This window comes from Rhinoraja longicauda, chromosome 3 (genome assembly GCF_053455715.1).
Source record: "Rhinoraja longicauda isolate Sanriku21f chromosome 3, sRhiLon1.1, whole genome shotgun sequence".
NCBI lineage: Eukaryota > Metazoa > Chordata > Chondrichthyes > Rajiformes > Arhynchobatidae > Rhinoraja > Rhinoraja longicauda.
Genome location: NC_135955.1, coordinates 71103962 through 71127933, shown reverse-complemented (window position 1 = coordinate 71127933; position 23972 = coordinate 71103962). Strand labels below are relative to the sequence as shown.

General features: G+C 38.2%; 1 protein-coding gene across 2 annotated transcripts in view; it reads right to left on the bottom strand.

The window, feature by feature from the left end:
* The window catches only part of fbxl17 (F-box and leucine-rich repeat protein 17), a 522739-nt gene that overhangs the window by 450380 nt on the left and 48387 nt on the right, over positions 1 to 23972 (bottom strand). For both annotated transcript variants that reach the window (XM_078396384.1, XM_078396385.1), the window contains one exon: positions 22177 to 22308. In XM_078396384.1, the coding sequence (XP_078252510.1) occupies positions 22177 to 22308 (132 nt within the window). The remainder of the gene's footprint in view (positions 1 to 22176; positions 22309 to 23972) is intronic.

The window sequence follows — 23972 nt, the reverse complement described above, 5'->3', positions numbered from 1 at the left end:
AGCATCTCTTGAAAAGCTCATTACATGGACAAACTAAAAGGTCTACATTTGTGATCAAAATCTATTTTGATCCATTCCTTGCAAACAGGAACTATATATGACAATTGGAATGTAACTTTCACAAAGTGATTGATGGGTTATATTTCTAAAAGAAGCATTATAAAGCATCTAACTAAGTAGCTGTAGGATCAAGGTCAAGGCTATAATCACAAAACTGAAAGCAATTCTGTCTAACATTATCCGCTCACTCATAAGAGACATTGATTTCTCTCAAGCTTGTACGATTATATGACAAATTGATTTTCTTGAAAGCAAGGCACTGCCTGTCATTTATCACTGAAACAAGTAATGCAGGACTATTGTTTTAGACAGTGCTTGTACCAGGCTTGTAAAAAGAAATGCATCTGATAAATGAGGAATTTCAACTAAAAGAATATAGACGCATGAAAAGATGTTCTTGTGATTTCCCTAAAAATAGTGTACAATCAACTTCATTGGCTTGGTTTATGTGGAATGATCCTACTCATTGCCATCATGAAGATTGCAACACAGCTTCTGGTGAGTGGACCACAGTTTGCCACTTCCAGCCATCACATTAAAAAAATAAAAAAGAACAACTTTGTCCTTTCAGGCCAACCTTTTGTTGACAGAACGTGTATGATACAAGAATGATATACTAATCATGATCACTGTCAATAGTGATATGGAAACTAATTGTACTTTAGGACTTGACAATATCAGGCATGCAAAGCACCACAGAAATTAGAAGTGTAGAGACAGGAGGAACTCAGCAGGACAGGCAGCATTTCTGGAGAGAAGGAATGGGTGACGTTTCAGGTCGAGACCCTTCTTCAAACTGATGTCAGGGGAGTGTGCGGGACAGAGATAGAATGTAGTCAGAGACAGTAAGACTGGTGGGAGAACTGAGATGGGGGAGGGGATGGAGAGAGGGAAAGCAAGGGCTATTTGAAGTCAATGTTCAATCCCGCTCTCCTACACACAATAGACAATAGACAATAGGTGCAGGAGTAAGCCATTCGGCCCTTCGAGCCAGCACCGCCATTCAATGTGAACATGGTTGATCATTCTCAGTGTACAGATTTCTTTTAATTGTAATAACAAATAACTGGCATATATTTTTGACATTCAGAAAATATCCTAAATTAATTGATAGCTAATGAATTGTTTGCTATGTGATCTTCCTGCAAACAGATCTCCCTGTCTATCACTTTAAATCCTCCATTCTTTTCCAAGAAAGCAGCAAAGTTACCAGGATGTTCTTTCATCCACTGTTTGGGTTTTTGAAAGAACAATCCCACAAAACGACTGTCTCGGTATTGATGACCAGATTTCTTACTCAGCCTGGCCAATATGCGACTCTACACTTCAACATGGTTTCCTCTGATATCACATACTATCGCCAAAATTGGATAAACCAAGCTCGGCACCAAATTCAGAAATGGCAAAGTTGCTCCCAACCCAATAAGGGAACTGGAGACTAAATTAGGAAGGTTGCCACAAATATCAAACCAGTCCCCTGGTGTGGCATCACAAACCCACAAGAGCTGACAGAACAGTGGTATACAGAGTCCCGTGGAGTCTTTGACAATAATGACAGCAAACATGCAGAAAGTCACTTGCGTTCAGATTTCACAAGGGCACTGCAATGGTCATTGCCATAAAAAAGTAAACACATCTCCATAACATTTTCTCTAATTTAAAGATGTTTGTGATAGACCAATGTTTTCGAATATTGTAATAGTCCAATGTTTTTCAAATAACTACTAAAGGTCCAGCAAATAATGCATATCCATTAAAGTTCATAGTGTGTACTAAAAGAACACATGCGTGAGATAGTACAATATTATCACCTTACTCAAAGAGCAAAGGCCCAAAAGAAAACCATTGGTAACTATTCTCAATGCTGAGGCTGCCAATTGCAGAGGTCTGGGACCAGACTGCTCATTTTTCATCAAAATGCTTGACCTCTCATGACATGAAAAAAAAATTTTGGGAGTAATTATAAAGTATCTCAGAAACCCCGGAAATATAAAGACATACAGCACGGAAACAGGCCCATCAGCCCAACTTGCCCATGCTGACCATGATGCCCATGCACATTAGACCCATTTTCCCGCATTTGACCCATATGACTTTAAATCTTTCTTATCCATATATCTATCTGAATGTTCCTGAAAAGTTGTTATTGGACCTGATTCAACCACTTCACTGCCAACTCATTCTAGATACCTCACACCCTCTGTGTGGAAAAAGTTGCCCTTCAGGTTTCTATGACATCTTTTCTCTCTTAACTTAAACCTAGGCCCTCTAGTTCTTGATTCCCCAACCCCAACAAAAAACTGTGCATCCACCTTATTTTTGCCCTTCATGATTTTATACACTTCCATAAGATAACTCCTCAGCCTCCTGTGCTCCATGGAATAAAGATCTAGTCTGCCTAATCTTTAATTTAGTTTAGTTTTGTTTATTTTATTACTGTCACTGTATACTGAGTTACAGTGAAAACCTTTTTATTGCGTGTTACCAGTCAGTTTGGCAACATCCTCGTAAATCTTTTCAGCTCTCTTTCCAGCTTAATGGCATATTTCCTATAGCTGGGTGACCAAAACAGAATGTAATTCTCCAAGTAGGGCCTTACCCACATCTTGTACAAATGCACCATAACATCCCAACTTCTATACTCAATGCCCTGAACTGATGAAGGCCAGCATGCCAAAAGCCTTCTTCACCCTCTTGTCCACCTGTGACATCACTTTCAAGGAATTATGTCCGAAGACACAATGGTCCCTCTGCTCTACAAAACTCCCCAGGTTGTGTAGGCTGGGTCTCTATTCCTTGGAGCGCAGGAGGATGAGAGGTCATCTTATGGAGGTGTATAAGATAATGAGAGGAATAGATCGGGTAGATGCACAGAGTCTCTTGCCCAGAGTAGGAGAATCGAGGACCAGAGGACATAGGTTCAAAGTGAAGGGGAAAAGATTTAATAGAAATCTGATGGGTAACTTTTTCACACAAGGGTGGTGGGTGTATGGAACAAGCTACCAGAGGAGGTAGTTGAGGCTGGGACTATCCCAAAGTTTAAGAAACAGTTAGACAGGTACATGGTTTGGACAAGTTTGGAGGGAAATGGACCAAGCGCAGGCAGGTGGGACTAGTGTAGCTGGGACATGTTGGCCAGTGTGGACAAGTTGGACCGAAGGGCCTGTTTCCACTCTGTTTCACTCTATGACCCAACTGTTCAGTGTGAAAGTTATCATAAGGTTCATTAACTTGACTAACCAGTGTAGACCATCAACATTAAAATCCATACTGCAATGGATTTTAATATATATTTTTTTTAAGGGTGTGTTAATAGGAGTGAAAAGAGTAAGGTGAGACAGTGAGCTTTTGGAAAGGGATTCCAAAACTAAGGGTTTTGCAACCAAAGATGTGGTTAATAGTAATGGAGAAATTGAATAATTTGGTGATTAGCAACAAGGAAGAATTGTAGTCGAGAGATCTGAGAGAACTGTCAGACTGGAGGAGACCAAAAGATGCAAACGATTGAAAGTTTACAGGGAAGTAACAAGAGAAAGACTCAGAGGTATAACAGAATTTGGTGAAGCAGATTTAAAAGGAATACAAGACAGAAGTGCAATAACTTAATGAGAAATCAGAGATATTGGAAAACTGAATTATAAAATTAAATAGTCAAAAGATTAAATGAACAACTGGACAAGAGGATAATTTTACCTTGCTACCAAGTATTCAGTTTCATAAACTATTATAAGTATTATAACCATAAATAAGTTCCTCATAAATTAGCCACCAAGGTTACAATTTGATCAGGACAATTACTGGCTTATTGGCCTTGCAGCAACTGATAATGGAATCTGTAAAGGACAGTCCAAAATGGTAATTGTCCACTGCACCTTAAAATCAATGAATGGCTCACTTTTAGTACAGTGGTGTGTAATATTCCTTTAAAGTTGTTTCACCAAATTCTGATATGTATTCCCCTTTTTATCACAATGGTATTTTAAAAAATTTCACAATGGTTTGAAAACTCCGATGTCCTTGGATAATATAATTCACTTTATAAGGTAGTGCATAGGTGTTACATCGGCGCCTGGATAATCAATTTAAATGGGTTGGAATCTTTCTGAATTTTGCCAATGAAAAAGTTCCAATGAGAACCCACTAACATTCACCCTCAAGTCCCGGATATCTCTGCATAAGGTGTGAAATGCAGAAAAACAGGATTTAATATCTCTAAGATATTGAGCAGGGTTTGACCCAAAACCCAAAATGATTTCAGTGGATTCTATAGATCTGTGGATTAGAAGACAAAGGGGAAATAAGCTATATTGCTTTTAAAAAAAGAAACCACAATATTTTGTATTGCAAAGTTTTTCCGTTTGTTTCATCTATACGTTGTATTTTTTTAATTTATTTTACGATATTTGACATTGATATTAATGGGGCTCTGCATCATGCTGTTCCTATGAGAGGGATAGGCAGAGCGGGGTAAAACCCCAATGCAAGTGGTCATTTTCAGTGACACTTGCAAAACCCCGCCATTATGCTGTCTAACCTGCAGTTTAAATATTGTCTACTTGCTATTGATTTTGACACGCATGAACAGTCAAAATTTAATACAACTAAAGTAGAAAAGTTAAAATTGTAAGCATACTAATATATTTTAATTAAATATAATAAACTTGTACTTACTTTTTGATCTCTAAATAAGCTAGCTACACTTGAACTATGTAAACTAGCGAGAGACAGCGGGTGGAGACGCCAGGTCTGAGAACAGGGAAAGCCGCATTTTGTAGTCTGTTTGGACTTTAGTTCCGCGGTCGCGGTTTTCCTGTGGCATTACAGGTAGGCAGCTAAGGCCATTAACAAAGCTGTTGGCAACCCCTCCCTTTATTTGGATAAACTATCTAAAACTTTTTAGATCCCCTCCTACCCTTCCCCCCTATGTTTAAATGTACTACATCAAGTTTTTTGTTTCTTTTAGCATCTTTTTTTCCTCCCTACTGCTTCCAATTTTGTTTGCTTGGGCACTTAAAATGGTTTTTTTTGTGTACCATCAGGCTCCTCTCTGTGGCTTGTAAATTGTAGCAACAGGCTCCTCAATGCGGCTTGGTAGTGGTGGAAATAATCCAGACACTCCTGCAAATGCGATTTTATTTATGGCCTCAATGTTACACTTAGTCTGTAAATTTAAATTTCCTTCTGTGTAGATGTAGCATTTACTATTTGCTTTTTTATTCTAATATTCTCAAAGTTGGATCTTAAACTAGTCGAGAAAGTTAAAACGACAATGCTAGAAGCATCCAGATGGTGCCTTTGTTCTTGCACAAAGACCTGATCCTTTCAGTCAATATAATTACCCTCAGATTATCATTATTTTTGGCAACATAAGCACAGTGTAAATAAAAGTTCTTTCATTATTGCACAAAATCACAAAAGCACAAGATAAAAGCAGTGAAAAGCGGAACAATGTACCAAATGGAAGCTTTGAGATAATCTGATGTTCAGAAAAACACTCACCAGATGTTAACCTACTCATTCCTCGGATCATGCTTGTAAACCTTCTCTGACCCTCACCAGAGCTAGCACATCCATCCTCAGATATAGTGCCCAAAATTGCTCACAATATTCCAAATGCGACCTGACCAGCGCAATATTCCAGTATCTAGGAATCTTAGAGGCACAAAAGCAATAATGAAAAAACATAGAAACAAGGAACTGCAGATGGTGGTTTACAAAAAGGACACAAAATGCTGGAGTAACTGAGCAGGTCAGGCAGCATCTCTGGAGAGCATGGATATGTGACTTTTGGTTTGGAACCCTTCTTCAGACTGATAAATGAAATAATGAAATTGTATTGTTCAAAAGAATCGTAATTGACTCAGCAGTTGTGTTTTTTTACCTGGACACTGAGTATATTCAATGCAGATATCTAGAGAATTTTGAGCATTAATGTTGTTGATAGATATTAGGGATGTATCAATGGCTGAATTGAAATACAAGTTCAGCTATAATTTTATTAAGTTGTGGCGCTAGATGGAAGGGCTGAAAGGCCTACTCCTGCTCCAATTTCCTATCATGTATAGCCATGATCTTTCGAAGCTACATCAGACTCCTGCCTCAAGGAGAGCATAGATGTGTTGTTACTATTTCCCAACCAACAATTTCCTTTGAAACTGTATCTTGGTTTAAAGTTGAACGTTATTCTTGCATTCTTAAACAAGCAGATATTGAAATGAGAAAGGAAAACATGGTGGATAAGGAACAGCATTTGTATCCTAGCAACCATTCTGGATAGAAAGGAGACGCATTGGTGCAAGAATTTCTTTTTATAAATTGAATTTGAAAAAATGTAAACACTTGGAGAAAATGAATGAATCGAGTCTGTAAAAAAGAAAACCTTTTCTTTTGATTTACTCATTTCAACAAATGGAAATTAAATTCATCCCATAATATAGAAATTTAAGCCTATTTAAAGACAATAAAATGTTTTTAAAAGATATGAAGTATTCAAGTACCTGCATAATCTGAATTGATTTATGCTAAAACTACCAAACATGTTTAAGTGCCCCCAATTAATTTTCTGGTATTATAAAATTATATTCATTTTATTTTGTACGTTACAATACAAGAAATAAATATGAATCACTCTATCTATTGCAATGCCAAAAAAGGTTGAAATAAGGATTACAAAGATATTATAAATTTCAACATGTTTCTCATCCTGTATAATTCTTTGCATCAAATAATGTTATTTTCTTTTAATAATTGCAGAAACATAGAAAAATAGCCAGTGCTGAATATTTGAATTAAAAATCCATAATGCAGAAATATGCAGTAATATGTCAGTATCTACAAACGTATCAATGCTTAAGATTCATTCCCAATATCGACTTAAGGAAGATGCCACATCCTAGGGACAATTTACACTTATACCAAGCCAATTATCCTACAAACCAGTGTTTGGAATTTGGAAGAACGAAGATCTTGGAGAAAACCCACGCGGTCACGGGGAGAACGTATAAACACCTTACAGACTGCACCCGTAGTCGGAATCGAATGCGAGTCTCTGGCGCTGCAAGCGCTGTAAGGCAGCAACTCTACCACTGCGCCACCATGCCGCCCTTACAGTTCTGTTGTTACAGGTTCCTCAGGAAGTGCAGCACAAAGCTGGCCAGTCCAGTATTAGACATGAAGCAAAACCCAGCATCACTGATCCATTTGCACCAACACACTTCAAATCTGCTCTAATTCACAGAATGTTGGTAATTAATTAATTCCAATGGTAAATTTTGGTTGATTTAAACAAAAAAAACTTTCACGTTTGGTCAATGTATCCCAAAGCCATTTCCTTTAAATTCATCCTGTGTTTGATATTATCAATTTATTCTACAATTACACTTCTGGGGAAAATGCATGTTTCTTGCATATGTAAATAAAGGTTTGGGACCCAATGTATAATACATAAATTCAAACATTTAACACCTTAATACAGTAAAACAAATAGGGCAATATATCAGATTGTGGTGCTCAGAAATGTAAACACAATACTTGTGTTGTACAAAATATTCAGAATAAATTTTTGACTAGCATTCTCAACTAACCATCTTTATCAGGTTAACAAATCAAAGAATAGCATTTCAAACACAGGAAGTATGCATCTGAGTGAACAGACATAATGTTTAATTCATATAAATTACATTAACATTTCTATTTGAACTACCTCATTAGAAAAAATACTAAAATATATAGCGACTACTAGTAAATCTGCTACAAACTAACGGAAGTTTTTATTTTTAGCCTTCAACGAGGGCTTTAAGACTGGCATCAAAACTACAGAGCATCATTTATCACTTGCCAACTACTCCAAAACTAAAGAACCATAATCTCTAACCAAAAGACCAACGGAAATAGACCTGACACATCTCCTTTGAGAATGAAGGCTGATAAATCCCCAGGGCCTGATGGTCTGCATCCCAGAGTACTTAAGGAGGTGGCTCTAGAAATAGTGGAAGCATTGGAGATCATTTTTCAATGTTCTATAGATTCAGGATCAGTTCCTGTGGATTGGAGAATAGCAAATGTTATCCCACTTTTTAAGAAAGGAGGGAGAGAGAAAACGGGTAATTATAGACCAGTTAGTCTGACATCAGTGGTGGGGAAAATGCTGGAGTCAATTATAAAAGACGAAATTGCTGAGCATTTGGATAGCAGTAACGGGATCGTTCCGAGTCAGCATGGATTTACGAAGGGGAAATCATGCTTGACAAATCTACTGGAATTTTTTGAGGATGTAACTAGGAAAATTGACAAGGGAGAGTCAGTGGATGTGGTGTACCTCGACTTTCAGAAAGCCTTCGACAAGGTCCCACATAGGAGATTAGTGGGCAAAATTAGGGCACATGGTATTGGGGGTAGGGTACTGACATGGATAGAAAATTGGTTGACAGACAGAAAGCAAAGAGTGGGGATAAATGGGTCCCTTTCGGAATGGCAGGCAGTGACCAGTGGGGTACCGCAAGGTTCGGTGCTGGGACCCCAGCTATTTACGATATACATTAATGACTTAGACGAAGGGATTAAAAGTACCATTAGCAAATTTGCAGATGATACTAAGTTGGGGGGTAGTGTGAATTGTGAGGAAGATGCAATAAGGCTGCAGGGTGACCTGGACAGGTTGTGTGAGTGGGCGGATACATGGCAGATGCAGTTTAATGTAGATAAGTGTGAGGTTATTCACTTTGGAAGTAAGAATAGAAAGGCAGATTATTATCTGAATGGTGTCAAGTTAGGAGGAGGGGGAGTTCAACGAGATCTGGGTGTCCTAGTGCATCAGTCAATGAAAGGAAGCATGCAGGTTCAGCAGGCAGTGAAGAAAGCCAATGGAATGTTGGCCTTCGTAACAAGAGGAGTTGTGTATAGGAGCAAAGAGGTCCTTCTACAGTTGTACCGGGCCCTGGTGAGACCGCACCTGGAGTACTGTGTGCAGTTTTGGTCTCCAAATTTGAGGAAGGATATTCTTGCTATGGAGGGCGTGCAGCGTAGGTTCACTAGATTAATTCCCGGAATGGCGGGACTGTCGTATGTTGAAAGGCTGGAGCGATTGGGCTTGTATACACTGGAATTTAGAAGGATGAGGGGGGATCTTATTGAAACATATAAGATAATTAGGGGATTGGACACATTAGAGGCAGATAACATGTTCCCAATGTTGGGGGAGTCCAGAACAAGGGGCCACAGTTTGAGAATAAGGGGTAGGCCATTTAGAACGGAGATGAGGAAGAACTTTTTCAGTCAGAGGGTGGTGAAGGTGTGGAATTCTCTGCCTCAGAAGGCAGTGGAGGCCAGTTCGTTGGATGCTTTCAAGAGAGAGCTGGATAGAGCTCTTAAGGATAGCGGAGTGAGGGGGTATGGGGAGAAGGCAGGAACGGGGTACTGATTGATAGTGATCAGCCATGATCGCATTGAATGGCGGTGCTGGCTCGAAGGGCTGAATGGCCTACTCCTGCACCTATTGTCTATTGTCTATTGTCTAATTCATCATGAATAGAAAGACAACAATTTCCTCTCAAAAAGAGAACATGTCCAAAGCCAAGCAAGGACCATGTCTAATCTAAAGAGCTACTGCATCGATGCTTTTTATGTGTGTATTGAAACAGCCACCTGCTGTCTCATCTCAAGTGTTTCCTCAATGCAGCAATAGCCTTTGACCTTCAATTTAAATGAAAATGCGAGCAACTTCCTTCACAAAAGGATTTGATCTTATGCGAAGTTTACATGTTTTCTTAACAAATTCAAATCATAGTTAATAATTCAGACTTAACTTTGCAGCTAATTTTCAAATTTATCTATTATCCATATGTGACAAAGTCAGCAACATCTGAAATATATATTTTTTAATGTTTGATCTTGATTTATTTTAAATTAGAACCAATTCTGCAGTCTAAATAGATTTAAAAATGCAGAAAATGTGATAGTTGTGACATAACATATACACTAGAATGCCGAGGGCATTTACGCACAGAGCTGCTCAACATAACGCAAATTAATTTCAAGAGAGATGCAAATTTCCTTCAAACCAATTTTGTAGTGTCATTATACAGGAAACAGTGCTCAAATATGATTAACTGTACAGCATAAATGCAGTGAATCAAATTACTTTGCCAATGGCACCTCATCACTGCTCATTGACCAAAATTATAAATGGATTTTGTATATCCGTGTTTGGTCAAATCTAGAATTTCTCCATCCCATCTCTTACTGCCAAATACATCACAAATTATACAAGGACATAAAAATTACAACCAGAAGTATTCCATTTGATCTCTCCTGTACGCTCCACTATTCAAAAATGCTCATGGATAATTTATTTAGTCCAGCACTATCCCATATTCCCTTGATATCAAAATCTCTATCAATCTCTGTCTTAAATATATATAGCAAGTGAACCCACAGCCCTCTTGGATAGGGAATTCCAAGGATTCACTACCCTTTGGCAGAAGAAATCACATATCAGTCCCAAGTATCTGACCTCTTATTTTGAAATCGCTTTCTAGTTCCACGCATCACAGCTTTAGGAAATTTCATTCCCACATCCATCCGATTAATCCCTGTAAGACTTCTGTCAATGAAATCACCTTTAATTCATTAACCCAGTCTGCTTAATCTCTCCTCACCTATCAGGAATCAAACAGGTGAATAATTATTGCTCCCCTCTTTAGCAAATGTACCCTTACTGTGGTAGAGCGATCAGACTTGCACACAATTTTCCTAATTGTAGTCGGACATCCTTACTCTACACTCAAATTCTCACACAATATTGGTCAACATGCTGTTTGCTTTTATGACTGCTTGCTATATCAGCTTGTCAAATTTCATTCATTCAAGTGGAAGAATACCCAGATCTGTCCGAATGCCAAAAACTTTTAATACTTTTGATTAAAAAACATTACTTTTCGTCCTTGAATACAATCTTTTTTTCCAATTTGGATATTTTCCAACATTGGCCAGAATGTGCAGGTAATCCCACTGGACTGGAAAAAAAACAGGATTTAATGTGTGCACCATTTAAGAGTGTCATTTATGTAATGAAGATGCAAAGCAAATGATTTTATTACATTTTATCTTTACATATGTGGATTGTTTACCTGGTATGGGGTCATTAATAAAATAAGCTTCCAAGAATATAATATGCACAATAGTAATAATTCACAGGCCGCTAAAATAAATAAATAAAGCTAACATTTTATTGACTTTAAAAATAAGGACTGCTTACTGTTCAACTTTGCTGATACATATGCTCTCTCTTCTGGTCTGTGAGATTTTCTGTTTTACTCTGAGAGTTGTTTAAAAGAAGATGTATAATTTATCAGCTGCAACGTTTTCAACTTTGAGTAATTCAAGATCAAAATATCTCACCCATTTCCAAAACTACCAATGAACTGAATTATTCTTAAACTTATAGGGTAGACAGTCAGAATCTTTTTGCCAGGATGGAAAAATCAAATACTAGAAGGCATAGCTTTAAGGCGAGTGAGACAAAATTCAAAGGAGATGCATGGGTCAAGTAGAAAGCACTGAGAGTGGTGGTGGTTGAGGCAGATATGATAGTGACACTTAAGAAACTTTTGTATATGAATACACAGGGAACGGAGGGATATGGATTATGTGTAGGATTATGGTCGTGGCATCATGTTTAGCACAGACATTATGGGCCGACGGGCTTGTTCTCTTTTGCCGTACTGTTCTAGATTCAAACTAGCAAAGTTTTGGCATGTAATCAACAAATCATTCAACTGTTGCATGCTTTCAATAAGTATCTTTTCCTCATCTCATCTTTTATCTTAAAATGGAGATACAGATTAAAACAATATTTTTTATAAGACTCTTAGCAACAATCATTTGAAAAAAGAGAACTTTCATTTATATACTGTCTCTCCCAACACCAGAACATCCATAAACACCTTAATGATAATCAAGTACATTTGAAGTTTCTGTTACAAGAAAACACAGTAGGTAATTTTGAAACCAACAAGGTATCACAGGAAATGACCAGAAACTTTGTTTTAGTGATGTTATTGATATATTCGTATTCACTAAATCACTGGAATATTTTCTGAAATTTTTTGTATGGAGCCATGAGACATTTTACATATATGTAACATGAGAAACTGAGCCTCTTTTTAATACCTCCTTCCATAGATTTACCTTGAATAGTATGTTATTCTCTGAAAAATCCAATGAAATAGCAAATTACCTACCACCTTCTGATTCAGATGTAAGAGGAAGACACACACTTTGACACACAATCTGCTTGGGGTTGTGTGGGAGAAGAAATTTTACTGATTGTGCGTGATGAAGTAACAATTTTGTACTTAGATCCTGAAGTAGGAATGCAAAATCATGAAGACACAAAAGATTGCAAATGCTGGAATCGCGAGCAAACAAACAAAAATGGACAGAAAATATTTTGGATTGGGACCTTTCTTCAGACTGATGGAATAGGGTGAAGAACGCTGGAAAAGAGAGGTGAAAGCTCAGCAATGCCTTCCAAGTGATAGGTGGATACAAGAGGGGAGTTGATTGGCAGATGGATGGAAATCATGGCAAAGGCTAGAGGTCCCTTTTTCACCACTAGCTTTTGCCACTTATTCCACCCATCTGTCAATCACCTCTCCCCCTCAACTGCATCCACCTATCACTTGCCAGGCTTTGCCCACTTCTCATTTCTAACTCTATCCGCCCAATTCCATCAGTCTGCAGTGTGAGCCTGACCCTAAATTTAGTCTGCCCATTCCCTCCAAAGATGTTGCCTGATGCGCTGAGTTCCTTCAGTACTTTCATGAAAAATCCTGACATTTTTTCCACCATTGTTCCAATGAATGGTGAGTCTATTTAAGTAGCCTCCTGCAAGGCTCTTCTTATGGTGGCTCTGCCAGTCTCCTGGTACCACTGGTTCCCAGGACCTCCCTTAGGTCAGGTATCTCACCACAATGCAATTATGTTTTCCTCTCAGAAAATCATGGAACTCTCCATCTCTGACATGGCAGACATAATGTCCAATGAAGTTAGAAGGAGTGGGAAATTGGAGTCTCAAATTGTTTTTATTAACTGTTAATAATCAAAGTGAAGAATAGGAATATGGGAGAGGGGCAGAGCAATGAATACTTAGGAAATTCTGCATTGGGCAGTTCATATGATCACAGTATTGCAGGACACAAAATAACTTGAAAGAAAAAAAATCCTTCCAGCGAAATTGGTAATCAGCAGAGATTCCAATTTTCTACCTGGTTGCTTGTTTCAATGATAACCTGCACAACAACGCAGAGGGAGAGCACTGAGAACTCAAATTACGCTTGGCAGAAATAAATGACAAACAAAATGTAAACATTGTTTGTTATAGGAAAAAAAAATTGGTTGTATTACCTGAACCTCATCTGACTAGTTTGGAAGCAACATGATTTCTTTAAAGCACATCTTACCAAAGATACTAGAGGAACAAGATAGACCACTCGATCCTAAAAACCGTAGTACGTCATGGCGCCATTTTAGTAGGCAGAAACTTGCAGAAACATTTTAAAAGAAAAATAACAAAAATCTGTGAATTGATAGATGATATATAATCTGCATTTTAATGGTATCATCACACATACTGTTCCCCCAAAACATTGATTACATTACGAATGGCATAACGGACGGCGGATTTTGCCTACTAAAATGGCTCCTTTGCGTACTACACTTCAGTATAGTCGATTTCAACTGAGTGGTCCATCTTGTTCCTCTAGTATCTTTGCATCTTACTGAGGCTTGACCACTGATTTTCTTTATCCTCTGCCTGAAACAGCACTTTAAATGACTGTTTAAAATTGGACAACTTAATAATGGTCGTGAAATTGGTTCAGGAAATATGCTCAATTTAATCAAAGGCAGTTTAAAATAGTGAGGACTCTGCAATATTTTCTCATGGTATATTCCCCTCAAGATCAAATACATCACCCACGGATATGTTTTTTGCAAATTATGTCACTTATCAAAACAAAATAAATTAAACACAATGTGCCTCAGAGCTAAAAGCAACAATACACATTCAAAATATTTAGGATTTTTGTCTTCATGTATAGATCTTATTGTTCCAACAACACAGCAATTTATTATGTGTTCATTCTTCTAAGGTTTTATTTCCTGGTCAGTTAACTGTGGCATAGATTGGTAGTGTGTCCTTCTCATTTGTGCCTGTTGACATCCTGAAGATTGGGGGATGGAAGAAGTGACGTCATAAACCAAAGCAAGTGCTACACAGTAAAAGGAGAAGAAAAGAAATGCAGAATGAATGCTCCCACTGAATGTTGATAAAATAGACTCAGTTTGCAGTTGAAAACTCACATACTGGCTACCTATTTATGAACACCTTCAGAAAGAAAACCAATGTCTTACCATGGGAAGTACATATGAATGCGAAAATAAAATTGAAACAAGACACAACAGTATTATGAGTAAGAGCGGTGTGTCCTAGAATGGAAAGCCTCATCTTGGTAGCAGATGCGGCAGAGACAGAGAAGTTGAGAGTAGGGGAAAGCATCTTGGCAAGAGACAGTGTGGAATCCAAGATGTTCTCTTTCTTTAGTAAATGTGTTTTCCCCACTGTTGCCATAGATTGATCCCACACTCACACCTCCTCTATGTCGCATAGTTCTATTCTCACTCCCCCTCACCCCAGACAGAACAAAGGTAGGGTTCCCCTGGTCCTCACATTTCACCCACCTACTTCCACATCCAATATCTCATTCAGTGACATTTCCGCCAACTCCAATGTGAACCTACCACCAATCACATCTTCCCATCCCCCACCTGTTTCTGCCTTCAGCAGAGACCACTCTCTCCGTAACTCTTTGGTTCACTCATCCCATCCTACCCAAACTGCCCCTTCCCCAGGTACTTTCCCCATGCAACTGCAAGAGATAAAACACTTGTCCCTATTCCTCCTCCTACTCATGCCCTACATGAACTCGCACCCATTTTTCCCTTCCTCTGGCTTCATAATTCGCATCTCTTCTATCCTTATTTCACACCTTCAGTCTTTTCATCTCTGGCCTTTTTCAAACCAGTGCCTATCCAAAACTTACCTCGCCTATATCCACCTATCATTTGCCACACTTTGTCCTGCCCGTCCTTTTTTCCAGCTTTCTTCCAGGCAGATTTGGCATTATTGACAGGCAGTTAACAGTTGGTGTTGACATCATGTTCAGCACATAAATTGTGGGCCAAGGGGCCTGGTGGTTTTAGAGATACACCGTAGAAATGTGCCGAACAACAGTTACTTTGTTCATTAGTTGTATCCTTCTTTTGCTGCAGGGTTCTATGATCCATGTTTTAGGTTCTAACGCTCAGTGAAATTTATTCCAATTTAGAGAGAGGATCCCAAGTGAAAAATGAACCATCCATAGTTAATAGAAGTTAAGGAAAATATTCGAGATTGGGGCATGCAAAGTAGCAAATCAACCATTGTAAGTAAACAGCCTATCAGAAAACGGCAAAATACCTGCTGCCACACAGTACCAGACTCCAGTTCCAGTTGTCTACCTCCAGGTTCAATCCTGAACTTGGATGCCATCTGTGTGGAGTTTATACATTCTCTGTGACCGTTTTTTGAGTGCTCCAATTTCCTCACACATCCCAAATAAAAGCAGTTTGTTGAATTAATTGGCCATTGTAAATTGCCCCTTGTGTGTATGTGAGTGGCAGAACATGGAGGGTAGTTAATGAGAATGTCGGGAGAACTAATTTAGGAATAGAGTAATGGATGGTCGACGGTCAGTATGAACTCAGTGGACCAAAGGATCTGTTATCATGCTATATGACCCTATGAGTGTGAGACAGACAGGGTAAATATCAATGGGACACAAGTAAATGAAAGAGAAATATTATTTTGCATCAGTCTTCATCTAAATATTCCACAGATATTCAATGGGCTAGCTTCAAACTATGGAAGAACTTGTAGCAATTACCATCATGAGGGACAAGGTATGAAAAAAGTCATTGGAACAAAAGGCAAGCAAGTCACTGGGACTGTACCTGATGATTTTCAAGGAAGTGGCCACTGAAATAATGGAACCATTGGGTGAAGGTTTTCAGAACTCAGTGAATTCCATGAAGGTACTAGTGGACTGGAAAACTACAAATATGAGTGCATTATGTAAAGAGGAGAAAAACAAAAAGTGGGTAACTGTAGACATGTTAGCTTAACATCTGCTGTTGGAAAGATGCTGGAGGATCCACAGGAACTGGTTAGGCATTTAATGAAGCTTAAATTAAACTAAGTCAACGTGGTTTTATGAAAGGTAAATCTAGGTTGACAAATTTGCTAGAGGATGTAAAAAATAAACTGCTCTTAACTCAGCAAGTCAGGCAGCAGCTGTGAAGCGAAATATTAATTTCCCTCTACACATGCTGCGTGACCCGCTGTGTTCCTCCGGCAGTTTGTTTTTTACTATTCCATTTCCCTCCACAGTTCTGCCTGACCTGCTAAGTACTTATAGCAGTTTTGTTTTTCTTTTAAGATTCTAGCATCTGCAGTCTCATGTCTAAAAGATGTAACAAGGTAGTGGGAATCCTCAAGATGTAGCGTGCTTCAATTTTCAAAAGGCATTTGACAAGGTACCACATGAATGACTAGGGCACTGATAAATGCTCATGGTACTAGGGGACATTTGTTGGCAAAAAACGAAGATTAGTTATCAAGGAGAAGATAGAGAGTCAGAATAAATGGTTATTTTATCAGACTGGAAGAATGTAACTGGTGGTGATTGCCAAGGTCAATGATCTCGAGGAGGGGGCATTTATATATATATTTTTTATGTTGTTACATTTCCTTCCAGAAGCTTACATTCTAAAGCAATGACCGATTCTTGAATCCAATTACAAATCTCACGCGACAACACAAGGTGGCAGCAGAACAACTGTTCGAAAATAAATTTGTGAAAAAAACAAAAAGACCTTTAAATTTAAAACAGCAGTGAGCCTGATTACTTTGAAGCCAGATCTGATGTCTGATGAAATGTTTGCTTAAACTTAATATAAATGCATTTCTCTCCCTCATTTTTAAATCGATTGGAAAGTTTATCCTCCTTCGTATGAATAGAAAATTTGTTAAAATCACCAAACAGTAGAAGACATTCATAATTCTTGAATCTATTCAATTTGAGAAATACTTTACCTCAGATCAAAATATAGCTTAAGCCTTAGAATAAGAAAATATCAGCCTGAAGTTGACAAAATATCATTTTTAAGACGTAGATCAAATATTGAATTAAATGTTTGCAAGTGTTATTGCAAACTGCACTGGATTGTTAGAACAAATCAGCATTCAATGTCATCAGTAGTCTTGAATCTTTATGCAGTTATCTGTGTGATGCCAGAAACTTGAGATGTTATGCTACATGGATGTTTTTATTTGGGGCAATGGTGAGGTTTCTTCTATGAAGAAAGCAATTGCTTATGTCAGAACACATATGCAGATTTACCTACACTAATATTTCTAAGATCATAATTAGGTGCAACAATACAAGTACAATTCTCAGAATTGTCAATTAGTCTCTTAAAAACAGAGGAGAAACATGCAGTGGTCTTTGCTAGAATTCAAGATTAAAATCCATTTTATTCAACATATTACTTTTGTCTCTCTTGTATCCTTCAATATGATGAAGTATTTAAATGAACTATTATTTACATAATCACACAAAAGTGCAACCTTGAATTTGTTTAAAGCATTGAAATTGATACATCAATATCCAGTAAAACCTGATATCTATATACTAAAACTCTCGTTTGTTTGTTTGTTTGTTCCTGAATTACATCTAAAACGGTACACGATAGCGCGATAATTTTAGGCCCACCGTACTCACCGTCGTCCCTTTGGTGCTAATGGAAGAAGGTTCATTGAAATCGGTGTTATATTTTTTAAGTTATTCACATTTTAAAGTTTAAATCTGAGGGAGGGAGGGAGCGAGGGAGGGGGGTGGAGGGAGGGGGGGAGAGCGAGGATAAGGGGGGGGTGAGCGGTATGGAGTGGCGGAGGGTGGGGGGAGTAGAGGGTGGGGGGAGGAGAGGGGAGGGGGAGGAGAGGGGAGGAGGGGAGAAGAGGGTTCTGTACCAATGCAGGAGGTTTGGGCCCAACGGGTCCACTTGGTCCAGTGTTATATTAAATGGCAACCAGTGGGTAGAGAAGATCTAATGACAACTTCAGATAACGAAGAACGGAAATTAAATTGCAATCACTCCTCAAGGTAGTCTTGGGGGAAAATATGGTTAACCCTTTTGCAACTCAGTGGGAAAATGCCTGACCAAATAATTAAATATATTTATGTGCTAACTCGAATTTTGTACTGGAATGACAAATCTTCAAAATGTAGAAAACTTTTTAATCAGGTTCAGATATTTGCGACAAAGTAGTTTGTTAAAAAAAATATTCATACAACTAATTGCTCACAGTTGTTGAAGTAACAGTACTTAACAATATATTTCTTCTACAGCATTAAACAATGAAAATGCAATTTTTCCAGTGCCACACAAATGAAAACAAAGAGTGAATATAACTGTTCATTATCCATGAAGGAAAGAAGAACTTGCATAACTTACGTCTGAGGTAAAAATTACCGTTAAATTCTATAATATCCATCAGAAAAAAATCAGGTTTACAACACAAATCAACACTTTATTCACTTTCTCCAACTTATCACTATTACTACTATTCATTCCCAATCCCAAGATTTCCCGACTACTTTGCAATTTGAAGCAGCCACGGTCAGTCTTCAAAAATATTATATAATGCCACCAAAATCTGTGTTTACATAGTCCAAACTAGACAAATAATATTAATCTAATATTTATGATATTTCACAGTATTTATTGGCAGTATAAATGTTAGGAGCCCAAGGTATTGGAGGAAAGGACACAAAGTGTTGGGAGTAACTCAGCGGGTCAGGCAGAATCTCTAGAGAGCATGGATAGGTGATGTTGCGGGTCGGTGCCTTCTTCAGACTGGGGGGAGTGGGGAGGGGGGAAAGAGAAAGCTGAAAGAAATGAGAGGAAGGACAAAGGTATTGGGCGTTAGCATGGATTGAAAACTAGCTATCGCATGTAAAAAAAGTTGGAATCAAAGGGTCCTTTTCAGGCTGGATGGTTGGAACTAAAAGAATTTCCAGGGATCAGTTCTCGGCCTTCAATTATTTACTATTTACATTAATTACCTGGAGGAAGGAACAAAATCTAAGTTTCCTGTGATACAAAAATAGGTGGACGGTCATGTTGTGACGAGGGCTATATGATTCTACAACAGGATATAAATAAGCTGAGTGATTGGACAGAAGTCTGGCATATGATGTTTAATATGAGGACGTGTGAGGTCATGCACTTCAAGAGGAGACAAAAGGCAGATTATTTGCCAACAGCACTATAATTAGTTTGAGGGATGCATGCTGTTTTTTTGTAGCTTATACATAAAGAATATTTTCCTTTTTTTCAGGAACTTGCATCTATAGTGGATAAGTGTGATGAAAGCTGTAATTAGTCTTGCAGTTCTATTTCTATAGCACTGCATTCGGGATATTGTTTGAGCCCACAGCCTTTGCTCAATCCAGTCTATTTCCATATTTTTGTAACAACATAGGAGGAGGTCATTCAGTATGTTAAGTCTATGCTGACACACAAGGCAATCCCATTCTCCCATTCATTTTCCCTGTCACCTATTCCCACTCATTACCATTAATTCTACCATTCACCTGCACTCGGGCAATTTACAGTGCCAATCAATCTACCAATCCAAAGATCTTTAGGATGTGGGAGGAAACCAGAGCATTCTGAAAAACCTATGTGGTCACAGAGAGAGCAAGCAAACCCTACACAGACAACACCAGAGGTCAGAATTGAATCTGGGTTGTGAAGCTGTGAAGCAGCAGCTCTGCTAGCTACACCAGTGTGCCACCCCTGTTCTTTAAAATCCTGTTAAGGAAATCATATTGTTTGAAAACTGGCTTCAGTGATGAAAGGAAGAAACAGAAGGGTTAACCAAAAGTTTATTCTTTCTGAAGATAGTTGTCAAAATGCTTCAGCTATATCTTTTCTTGCAGCATGTTGGCTTTCAAAATGCGAATAATCATGAGGACTTATACTTGTTTACCTGTCCACCAGTGCTTGAGAATGGATATTATAATTCTAAATAAACTTTGATCTGATCTATTAATTGAGGGGTTAAGTAACCATCTGCATCATTCTGTTTCTGCTGTTCAGCATGCACAAAGTCCTGTGTTGCAGCTACACTGGATAGAACAAGAGCATAAAGTCTTCTGGCTCCAGTATACTTGTTGAATCAGTGTTGATCCCCTAATATTATACCAGGAGTTTACAAACTGTCATGAAATACAATCCTACCACTCAAATAGCCCACACGGTTATGGACACTGGTTTTGAACTATTATATATGTTTCATTTTAACATCCATTTCACACAATGACCCACATATAATGTGGATCTTTACAATCATTGCATGGTAGCCACTCTCCTAATACAGTCATGGGCAGCTGTGTCAGAATCCACAACTGTAAGAACAAAATCAAGTAGTTTATGCCCTGTGTTGGTATTCTCACTAGCTGCTTCAGTATCAGTCCAACTATGTCATCAAGGGTCACTTTTGGTGACTACAAAAAGACAAAGTGTTGGAGGAAGTCAGCGGGTCAAGCAGCATCTGTGGAGGGAAATGGACAGACAATGTTTCGGGTCGGAGCCCTTCTTCAGATTGAAGGCAACTGCCGAGTTTGGGTGAGAACGTGGTCGAAGAGCAGAAGTGCAGCAGGAATCATAGGAGGAGTAGCTAGTATCTCACAGAACTCTCATCAGAGAGGAGGACAACTACTTCAAATTAGGCACACTTTGAGGAGTATTAGCAGTGGAGCAATAAAATAGAGACAGGGTGAAATCTTGAGATAAAAAAAATAAGGCACTGGAGGAAATCAGCAGCTCAGGCAACATCTGTGGAGGGACATGGACAGACAATGCTTTGAGTCAGCATCCTTCTTCAGACCAGCATCTGCAGACTCGTGTCAAGATTTCCAACATCTGCAATCTATTGTGTCTTCATGTTACTACTCCAATGCATATCCACTCAAAATATATTTACTTTCAACAGGTTTTGCTCCACTCTCCAACAGGAGTTCTGCAGGACCCACTCTCACTGCTCCTCCTCTGGGATTCCTGCTGCTCTTCTACCCAGACTTGCTACTACAGCCACGTGTCTTTCCTCAACTTTTGGTGATAGTACTGGGTTTGGAGATAATGATGACGATTGAATGTCGGTAATAGAGGTCAGCCACTCAGATTATATTCTATGTTAACCCAAAACCTTCTAAGTATGGTTTAACAGAGAGGAGTATTGATTCTTCAGTTAAGAGAATGGTTTACGGTAATTAGTAGAAGAAATCCATGTCTCTGTTGCCTCTGACAGCATGAAAATTTATCTGGTCCATGGTCTACAACCATTTTATTAACTTTGAAGATAGACTCAAAATACTGGAATAACTCAATAGGACAGGCAGCATCTCTGGAGAGAAGGAATGGGTGACGTTTCAAGTTCAGACTGAGGCAATCTAACTTTGTTTCTCTTTCCACAGATGCGACCCAACCTGCTGCATGTTCGGTATGCAGATGATGAGGATGGTTGAGCGTTATCATTACATTGGCTTTGAATAACATTTATGAGAATGTTGGCTTTGAAAAGCATTTATGAATCAGACATGTTTGGATGACATTGTTTGTTCTTTAGACACTATTTTCTATTTCATAGAAACTGATTTTAAATTCCCATGGTCTAATAAAGTGATAGAAAACCAGACCTGGTGCAGACCATAAACAAAAATGAGAAATAAAGTTTCATACATATAATATTACAATATTTCCTACAAAACAAAATTATTTTCTATTGTTAGAGCTTCTATTTCTAAAACTGGAATCAGAACAACATTTTAGGGTCTACATAAATAAAAATGAAAGCCTTCAACTATAATCATTTTTACCCAAGAGAAAGTTATTTTGTTTTCTGGTCATGTGACATGCATAACACCTTCAGCTCCTCCTTGAATTTCAACATACCAGTTTGTTTTCCTGCATGTAGATTTTCTGCAGCCTTGGGCACCCCCGTGCTAATGCCATCATGCCTTCATCTGTGATCTTGTAACATTGACCAAAATGGATATCCAAGACATCTGGACATTTCTCTCCCAGCTACAACAGAAAATATATATTTTTTTTTTAATTGATAAAGTTTGAACAAATGGCATAAATATGTATTACTGTACATTCTTCTTGGCACACTTTCTTGTTAGCCTATCATGTTACCTAAATGCACATAAGTAATAAATACAATAGATCTTGTGCTTTTTCTTGATAGTACGTGCTGGTATGGCCTACTAGCATCTCAAAAAGGTTAAGCGTTATTATTTTGTTTTCCGGCCTCATGACACCAATATTTATTAATTATGTGGCACCTTCTACGTAGAACAAATAACAGTACAGCACAGGAATAGATATTTCGGCCCACATGACGCTAAGACCAACTCTTATCTGCCTGCATGTAATCCTCATTCTTTCATTTTAGTGTACACAAAAAGCACTGATAAAACTACAATCTTAAAAATCACACAACCATGAACCAAAATGGCATTTTATGTCACGATCATTGCTTCTGTGACTACATTTAACAATATGAAGGGATACAGAAAGAATTTTGGAAATGCTCAAATTACAATGCCTGGCCCATCTTTCTTCTTATTTGTGTATTTTTTTGGATCCTATGAGAAGTTTAAGTAGATTTAATAACACAACTATATTAACTGGATAAGTAATATGTATCCTTTAATTTTAAATAATGTTACCGGACACATTTTATCTTTCCATTAAGAACATTAATGTTAAAATATGAAAAACCTAAAATTTTGAAAACCATCAGAACAAAAAAATTGAAAATAAAAAAAGGTTTACTTTCAATAAGAATGAAAATAATGTGTTATTTCAATAACCAAAATAGCTGGTCAATTGGTTTAACTATGAATAAATTTACAATATTGTCAAGAATGCCTATGATAGACACAAAATGTTGGACTAACTCAACGGGTCAGGCAGTACCTCTGGTGAAAATGGATAAGTGACATTTTGGGTCGGGACCCTTCTTATCAGGGATGTCTGTTTGTCAAGTACTGTCAAGGATGCCTGCCACCTTGGCCATTCGCTTTTCTCACTTCTAACTTCTGGGAGAAGATACAAGTTTGAAAGCTCAGACATACAGACTTAAGACACCATCTTCCCCACTGCATCCAACTCCTTAACCAATCACCTCTTTTACACCCCATTTCTGGAGGTGCTGCCACATACTCTTACTCTTAACTCTACTTATTGGTTATTCCTTTATTGTACTTTAATATTCTGTGCGGCACGGTGGCGCAGCGGTAGAGTTGCTGTCATGCAGCGCCGGAGACCTGGGTTCGATTCCGACTACGAGTGCTGTCTATATGGAGTTTGTATCTTCTCCCCATGATCGCGTGGGTTTTCTGACATCTTTGGTTTCCTCCCACACTCCAAATACATACAGGTTTGTAGGTTAATTGGTTTGGTATAAGTGTGAATTATCCCTAGTGTGTGTAGGATAATGTTGATGTGCAGGGATCACTGGTCTGCACGGACTCGGTGGGCCGAAAGGCCTGTTTCTGCGTTTTATCTCTAAACTAAACTAAATCCTTTTGTACCACTTAGCTGTGAACTATAATCTTGCACCTTTCTACTGTGTTACACTCGGCATTGTATTTATTCTTGTATTTATTACTACTTTATGTATACTGTTTACGCCGTAATCTTCACGTGAACAAGGAATTTTGTTGTCTTCTGGTGTATAT